This window comes from Solanum stenotomum, chromosome 1, assembly GCF_019186545.1.
Source record: "Solanum stenotomum isolate F172 chromosome 1, ASM1918654v1, whole genome shotgun sequence".
Taxonomy (NCBI): domain Eukaryota; kingdom Viridiplantae; phylum Streptophyta; class Magnoliopsida; order Solanales; family Solanaceae; genus Solanum; species Solanum stenotomum.
In genome coordinates this window covers 35982590-35991551 of record NC_064282.1, presented here as the reverse complement: position 1 = coordinate 35991551, position 8962 = coordinate 35982590, and the positions used below count along the sequence as shown (strand labels likewise).

At 39.5% G+C, this 8962-nt stretch overlaps 1 protein-coding gene across 1 annotated transcript in view; it reads right to left on the bottom strand.

Annotated features, from left to right (window-relative positions):
* Nucleotides 1-331: 331 nt before the first annotated feature.
* The window catches only part of LOC125850176 (50S ribosomal protein L3-2, mitochondrial-like), a 19901-nt gene continuing 11270 nt past the window's right edge, over nucleotides 332-8962 (bottom strand). Inside the window, exons 4-5 of the mRNA XM_049530062.1 lie at nucleotides 1621-1734; nucleotides 332-726 (exon numbers count right to left, since the gene is read on the bottom strand). Of these exons, the coding sequence (XP_049386019.1) occupies nucleotides 553-726; nucleotides 1621-1734 (288 nt within the window). The 3' untranslated portion in view covers nucleotides 332-552. The remainder of the gene's footprint in view (nucleotides 727-1620; nucleotides 1735-8962) is intronic.

Here is an 8962-nt window from a genome sequence, read left to right as displayed (position 1 = left end):
AAGACATCTTGAAAGATGATGTAAATGCGATAATGAGGAACACCGATCCTCCAAAAAGGGCAAAAGAGGCCTAGACTAATCTGCACAACTAAGGGGGGGCATAAGTGATTTCTGCTTTCTTTTTGTTGGTTGTACGAAGATTGGGAAGCCCCAATCTGTCAATCACTGTACCTTCTCAAAAATACTTCCTTTGAGAAACATACACAACTTTTAAAAATATGGAAAGCTATGTTTCATATTCTCCTCCTGTCACATTTGTTTTATTATCTCTTGTCATATCGATAGAACATAATAAGATCGTGTCAACACAACCCCCCTCAACGAGGCATGGTTTAACAACATCTCATTCTATTTCTATTCAATCAGTAGCTAAATTTTCTAGTACATTTCAAAATTACTAGCAAAAAATGACATTAGCCATAAATGCCAAAACACAATTACAAATGAATTCCTTCTCAACAGACCCCAGCCCAAGCGAAGCCACTGCACTGCTTTTTAAGAAAATACATAGGAAAAAGAAAACCCCATAGCTCATAGCCAGGTTGCCTACAACTAATCAGCAGCCATAAAAGGGTCTGTATCACCCAGATCAGCCATTAATGGTTCCAAGTCTGCTACATCTTCATCTTCTTGGGCAAAGTAAGTGGGAAATGGAAGCGTTAATATATCTGGTTTCTTGTACACAGAATCTTTGATGAACACAAAGTTACCTTCGGCTCCTGGAACCTGTAAAGGAACATTTTAATAACAGGCTTGAGTTATCAACCAAAAGAACTGGCATCATACTAAAGAAACTTCTTTACAAGATCAAAATAGTTTTGTTACAGTCCCATGTAAGGGATCGAAATCACGCTTTTCTCCAAATTCACAGTTCCAAGAAGGTGAAGTAAACCGCACTAGTTGTCATATAACTGCATACTCTTTCAGTTTTTTTTGATAGGTAACTTATATTAATTAGAAAGCACATGGGAGAGGTCAAATTTTTTTATAAGGTTAATTTCACCAATAAAGTACCTAGAGGACTCAAAACAACAGCACAGGGGAGAGGTTTATTATGTTGATTGCCAACGGTAAGTATCAACTCCGGAGTAATTCACAATTCGCACCCCTAATGTATGCTCTCTTTTGTTTACACCCTAATCTCCTTAGGGGTCGTTTGGTAGAGTGTATTAGTAAATTATGCATGCATTAGCTTTGTGTATTAGTAGTTCCTTGTTTGGTATAGCTTTTGTTTTTTGATGATAAGGGAAACCTGTAGCCGCTATCCTTGGGTGCGCACAGGGTAAAAATCCGTTCCTATGCAATAGCTCACAAACCACATAGGAGAGGCAACCCGCACTAGGCAAGCCCGGTGTAAGTCATTAGAAATTATAGGATAAGGTGTAAGTCATAAAAAAACACATACAGTAGGGGTGCAAATCGCAAATTACTCATCAACTCTAACTCTCTCCTTTATTGGTAAGTTACAATTCTTTTTTAGTCAAGACGAGTTTGAATGCATAGAATTTCATATGAGAGATTGCACAAAAGGAGAATTGTATTTAAACTAACACACTGATAAGTTTCATATCCACTTGTTTCAAGTTTAGAAAGAAACAGAGAGGATATTCAAAATCTTGCCTGGCCTTTGACCCACATCAAGTTTCTGGCAGGATCAATCTTGTAGACCCAAACATTTTTAACAGTTCGTTGCACTCCACCCATGCGCCCAGGCATCTTTTTCCCTTTAAATACCTATTAAGGAGAAAAAAAAACAAATGTAAGAGGAAGCTTGTAACATTAACTAGATTGCCCAATGGCATTTTCCAAAAGCAACTGATCGTTTAATTCAAATCACATGCTCAGCCGAATCAGTTAATCATAGAAACTTTGGGTGACTATCAAATGCAACTTCAGCAATGCAAGTTATCTGCCCCAGATGAGAGGTTAAAGCTCCCAACTACTTTAGAATGTCACAGGCTATTGTCTATACTATAGACCACAAGGGGTCAAACTCAATGACATGATGGAGGATTGCATTAGCATACTTCTAGAAGTGGCCCATAGTGTATTAGAAGTTATCTGGCAAAGAAATTTATAGAAACAAGAAATAATTGTTACTCCATAAGAATGGTTGTTTTTTTGTAAACTCAATCTGCCCCAAAAATGTGTGTGAGGGGTGGGGTGGGGGTTTCAAAATTCTGTAATACCATGTAAGTTCAAATTTATTGTAACACACCCTTGATGTATAAAACTCAACTGCTGATTGAAACAAGGCCCATATCTGGTATTGACAACTCACCACACAGCTATTTTCATGGAAGTTTCAATAGTCCCCACAAAAATCTCAGCAAATGAACTTTGTCCACGACATTGTGGATGAGCATGTTTTGGCACTTGTAAGCGGTAAATTTAGTTTCTTATTAGTTGTTTTTCTGTTTCTCCATAATTTTATAGTTGGAAAGCAATCAGAATTGGAAGGGTGAGATCAAAATGACAGAGAAGATGAAGGATTTACCAGCTCACGAGAATAACGGAGAAGTCCTTATCAAAAAGAAAATAGGGAAAAATAGTATTCAAATTTCATTTTTGTGCAATTAACATGAGTTCACCTGGCCTCAGTGAGATAAGCCACATTACCTACTTGAAGCATCTATAATGCAACTTTTTGACATGAGTTAAAAGTTCTTACATTGAGAGTCACTACTTCCACTACTGAATGATTTATACAGTCAAAACACACAATTCGATCCAATCCATTTCAATAAACAATATGTGTCTAGGAGGTCAAATGTGCAATACCAAGTATTTTCCAAAAGAAAAGCAGCATAGTAACTACAAATTATGAACCAGGGGAGTATGACAAACAACAGAAGTCTAGAAGAGAAACAAAATGGAAATGTCTTCTTTTTTTTTTAGTCAAGTAAAAGTATTTCCATTATAAACATGGCCAGAAATCTGACCATATATACAAGGGGTATACCAAAAAGTAAAGAATCTACAAAAGGACACGATTCTCTACAAACTCCACCCAATCATCTATACAAAAAGGAACTTTATGGGTGCACCAAAAGAAAATAAGGGGTTGGAAACTACTCCTCAACGGAGTAAAACTCGACTCTACACCCTTAGAAGCTCTCCTATTTCTCTCCCTCCATACAACCCACATCAATGCAAGAGGAACCACATTCCAATATCAACGTTTTCTCCTCCTCCTCAAACTCTTCCAACATAACATCAATTCTTTCACAGTTATTTGGCATTGCCCAAGAAATTTTAAACCACAAACATATTAGCCATAATGTAGGTAGCAATGTAGAAGAAGATGATCCACCTCCTTGCCTGTCTTCTTGCACATGAAACACCAGTTGACAAAAACAATCCTCTTTCTAAGGTTTCCATAGTCAAAATCACCCATCTAGTAGCTAGCCAAGTGATAAAAAAGACACCTACCTCGACACCAGTATAACTAATTAACACTCTATCACATTTCCACTCCAATCAGAATTTTGAGAAAAGTTTCAATGCAACATTCATTGCTCTAATCCCTAAAAAGGCTGGAGCTTCAGAATTAAAAGATTATAGGCCAATCAGTATAATAGGAGGGGTCTACAAAATCATATCTAAGTTACTGGCAGAAAGACTTTTTTTTTTGAGATAAGGGTAACTTTGTATTCACAAAAAATTCATCATCCAAGGGATGATGAATTGGAAACTTACATCCCACAGGGTGGTGGGCACACCCTCAAAAAGCCATATGGAATTACAAGTTTCCTTTAAAATCGACCATCTCTATGCTTTCCCCTACCAACTCTTGCTTACACCAAAAAAATAAAAGACTTAAGCATTTCATTTCTATCTTCTGAAAACTATCATTTTGTCCTTCAAAACACCTAGGATTCCTTTCTTTCCATAGAGTCCACCATATACAGGCTGGAATAGTCTTCCACCAATCTTCACTTTTCCCTCTGTTGCCAATTCTTGTCCAGCTATTAAGGAGCTCCATGGTTGTCTTTGGCATCACCCAGCTAACCCCTAGTATACACAAAAACATATTCCACAATTTTGAAGCTGCTTTACAGTGAATGAACAAATGATTATTTACTTCTGCTTTCTGCTCACACATAAAGCATCTTGAGCAAAACTGCATCCCCCTTTTTTGTAATGCCTCATGTGTAAGGCAAGCTTTTCTTATGACCAACCAGACAAAGCATGCTACTTTTAATGGGCTTCTTGTCTTCCACACTAGCTTCCAAGGCCATTTTATTGACATTTATCCTCCAGTAGCATGATTTGACTGTGAACATTCCTTTGCTATGTAACTTCCAAATTGGTTTATCCTTTCTTTGAGATATGGCTGGAGGGGTGTTTAGCACCTCCAGTAGCCTGGCCACATCCTCAATTTCCCAGTCATTCAAAGCCCTCCTGAACACTAAGTTCCACCCTTGTTGGCTCCATACTTGAGCAACAGTAGCAGATCTTTGTAAGCTCAAGGTGTAGAGGTTTGGGAATAAGTTCCTCAGGCTATCATCCCCTTTCCCGATTTCATTCCAGAAATCTGTTTTCAGACCATTGCCCACACTAATATAAATATTGTTATTGAACTGTGGCCACAACCTTCTGATGGTCTTCCACACACAGCATCCAAACGATCCCATCACCTCCTCAGTGGTCCATTGGCTAAACAAGCCATATTTCCCTGCTATGAATCTTCTCCATAGGGCTCCATCTTCAGTACAAAATCTCCATAGCCATTTTTGTAGCAAGCAATTATTCTGGATGCTAAGATTTCTCATGCCAAGGCCACCTTGTTTTCTGCTCAAAGTGAGTGTCTCCCATTTCACCAGGTTGTAGCCTTTCTTTTCTTTGTTCCCTTGCCAAATGAAGGATCTTCTCATTCTGTTGATTTTCTTCACAATGCTCTTGGGTATTGGAAATAGACTCATTATGTAGGCAGGTAACCCATCTAAAACTTACTTGATGAGAGTCAACCTACCCCCCAGTGATAGGTACTGACTTTTCCATCTTGAGAGTCTTTTCTCACATCTCTCCATCACCTCATTCCATACCTCCAACTCCTTATTTTTGGCCCCCAAAGGCAACCCCAGGTACTTCGTGGGCAGAGAAGCTATCTGACATCCCAAATTCTCAGCTAGACTTTGTATATTGTCTACCTAATTAATTGGGAAGAGGAAACTTTTCGACCAGTTAACATGAAGCCCTGAAATGCCCTCAAATATTGTAAGGATTGCTCTCAAGTGTCTGATTTGTGCCACTTCTGCTTCACAAAAAACCAGGGCATCATCTGCATAGAAAAGATGTGTAATTTCCAGATCATCACCTCTCCCTATTTGAGCATTGAACCCTTTTATCCAGCCATTTACCTTTGTTGTTCTGAACATGTGGTTCAGACCCTCCATAGTTAGTAGGAACAAAAAAGGTGACATAGGGTCTCCCTGTCTAAGACCCCTATCGATTGAAAAAATCCTTCAGGCTTACCATTTATAATGAGTGAGAATCTTACATTTGAGATGCAATACTGTATCCAGCCAATCCATTTCTCTCCAAAACCCATGTCTTTCAGAATTTTTAGCAATAAATTCCAATTAACATGATCATAAGCCTTTTCAATATCTAGCTTGCATAGGATGCCTGGTTTCTTCTGTTTTACCCTAGAGTCAACCATTTCATTAGCCAGCAGAGCAGTATCCATGATTTACCTTCCTTTCAAGAATGCCATTTGATGTCCATCAACCAGCTTCCCTATAACTATTTTCAATCTTTCGGTGATTAGCTTAGAAATGATCTTGTACACCACTCCAATTAAGCCGATCGGTCTGAAATCCTTTAATTCCATTGCCTCAGGTTTCTTTGGGATCAAAGCTATGAAAGTAGCATTAAAGGATTTCTCAAAGAAGCTCCTCATGTGGAAATTGTGAATAGTATGCATGAGATCTTCCTTAAGAATATCCCAACACTCCTTGAAGAAAGATATGGTGAAACCATCAGGACCTGGAGCTTTGTCACCATCACACTGCTTAATGGTCTGTAGTACTTCTTCTTCTGTGAAAGGCCTTTGCAACCACTCATTTTCTTCAGCTGAGACTGTTGGGCATCCTCTAAATTCAAAGGAAGGTCTCCATGGTTCAGGTTCTGTGTAGAGCTTGGAGTAAAATTTAATCATGGCTTCCTTAATTTCTTTAGGATCCTGGGTTTCCTCACCTCTCACCAATAGTTGTCAATTGTGTTATATCTCCTGCAGGCTGTAGCTACTCTTTGAAAAAATTTAGTATTATTGTCTCCTTGTTTCAACCACAAAGCTCTGGCTTTTTGCCTCCAACTGGCTTCTTCTTGCTTTGCTAATACTTCCATCTCCACAAGTATTGTTGCTTTTATCAACACTTCATCTTCAAACAGTTCTCTTTCTTCTTGGATTTTGTCCAACTCAGACAATTCTTCTAGTAGGCTATTTTTCCTTCCGGTTCTTTCATTGAAGGTTTGTTTGCTCCATTCTTTCAACTTTTGTTTCAGCATCTTTAGCTTGTTGCTAAGTCTGTAGTCAGGGCACCCTTCTACCACAAAGCCACTCCACCACCCCTGCACCATCTCCTTGACACCATCCACTTTGAGCCACCAATTTTCAAATTTAAAATAGGATTGCCTACTCCCACTCCATGGAGTATAGGAATTTGTCAAGTCTTGCAGCACTTTGGTGATAGGATCCTCTGAACCAAGTGTATTTCCCCCCACATAGTTTTGGGTCATGTAATTCCAAGTCTTCAATCCACCTGGAGAAATCAGTCATGATATTGGTGACTCTAGTGCACCCTCTTCTTTCTTCCATGTGTCTGACTGTGTTATAGTCCCCACTGGTGACCCAGGGGCCTTCACTCAGTTCCTTCATTGCTGCCATTTCCTCCCAACACTCTAACTTCTCACTTCTGCTATGTGGACCGTACACTCTAGTAAAGAACCATGAAAAAGAGTTTTGTATTAATTCAAACTTGTAAGTAATTGAGTAGTTCCCCTCCTCCACCTTTGTGCCTGCCCATGTTCTACTATCCCACATGATTAGGATTCCCCCCTTGCCTCCATCTGCTTCTATGTATCCGCATCTCATCCATCTACATGCCCATAACTGTTTAGCAATCTCCTCTATTCCTTTATTTAACTTTGTCTCCTGAAGACAAACCACATCCACTTTCCATTTCTGCAAACATGTCTTAACAATATTCTTGCTGGATATGTTGTTAAGACCCCTTACGTTCCATGAGAGAAGTTTTATATTCATTTAAATGTTAAACTGAGCACCCTCCCCCTGTTTCTGATCCCATCCACCTCTTTGTTTAGGCTAGATTGAAGGTTCTTAAGTTCATTTTTCCCTATCCCCCTACTCTTTGGAGTTGTTGTGGTTATTTCTTTCCCTTTGTTGTCTAGCATCGATTTCCTCTCATCAATTCTCATGAGCAATGCTAGTGTTTCCTTCTCAAACCCCTCAAAGGCTACCCCATAGGAGTTGCTCAGTTCTAGTATGTGTGAGTTCACCCAGCTTGGTGCTTCAGTCTCAATTGTTTCTGATTCAGCCAAATTTTGCGTGGCCACTGGTTCTGCATCTAATATTTGCTGAATCTGCAAGTCTGTCTCCCTTGTTTCTGGTGGAGTCTGATCCATAGATATGTACTCATTCTCAGCTCTTCTGCTCATGTCGTTATTTATGCTGGATTCTATCCTTTCCTTAACTTGCATGAGAGAATTTTCCTCCTATGTTACTTGTGATGCCATGTTCTCCCTCACATTTAAATCTGGAGAGAACTCCCAAGCTCTGAAGGCTTCTAGAACTGTGAAGCCAGTTCTTTTATGTTTTTAAGTCCACTAAGTGAATCCTCATGTGCCTCACGTGACTTTCCCTTTAAAATAAGTGGGCTTAAATTCACTTCAGTAGGGTTATGGCTCAATGATTCTTTTGGGCCCAATATTTCTCTTTCAACAGATTGAATTTGTGCTTTATTAGTTAAAGGCAAAAGTTGTTGGACCCCACTAGTGCCAGCAATTGCACATGGCCTAGGGTTTGACTCAACCCTAGCCCTGTCCCCCTGTACTATATCTGTAGCCTCATCAGACCTTTTACCCATTGGATTATCCCCCAATATCTGTTGGATAAAGGACCTATTTTTCTTATCTTCTCCGGCCTCCACTTTCACCGGAGTTTCGACCCAGATTTGCATCGTGAAGACCAGTCCACCATTTTCGATCTTTATCTCCCTCGGAATGTTACTGCCGTCACCACGGATCCTGAGTCTTGCCCATTTCAGATGATTGCGAATACTTGTTTCCTCCTCTGTTTCGACCCATCCCCCGCAGTGGTCACCTATTGATTTGAAGACCTTGTGAGTCCATAGGTGGAGTGGGAGCCCCACTATCTTGACCCAGGTTGTGTCAGGCCCATTCTTCTTCTCAATGGTTCCACTTAAGGGATTCCACCATTGTAGCCTTATTGGAGTTTTCAACCAGTGCCAATCCCCCTCCATGACCTGTTCTGCAGTCATTTTTTAATTAAATTCAAACAGAAACATTCCATTCCCCATTTCATAAATATTTAAGCCGTGTGCTTGTTTCCAGAGACTAGAAGCCCACCTTCTGACTTTAGAGAGGACTACAAAGGCATTAAATTCACCCACCAAACTTCTCTTCAAAATTTCATTTTGAGTTATTAAGGAGTCTTTAATGTTGATTACTCCTCCATTTTTAACTGTAAAGTCAACCTTCGAGTCTTTCCCATCTCTGTTTGCCCATTTAAAGCTTCTAACTATCTCTGCATAAGGAATATTGCTATCAGTTAGCCTATATTCCTCAATGACATTTTTCATCCTGTGTGTGCTAATGAATCTTGTCAGTTTCTCTGCTATATCCACCCATCCAGAGTTGAGAGTCATTTCTGGAATAATGAGAACTGATTTCCTTTTCCCCCTTAAATTTATAAGGC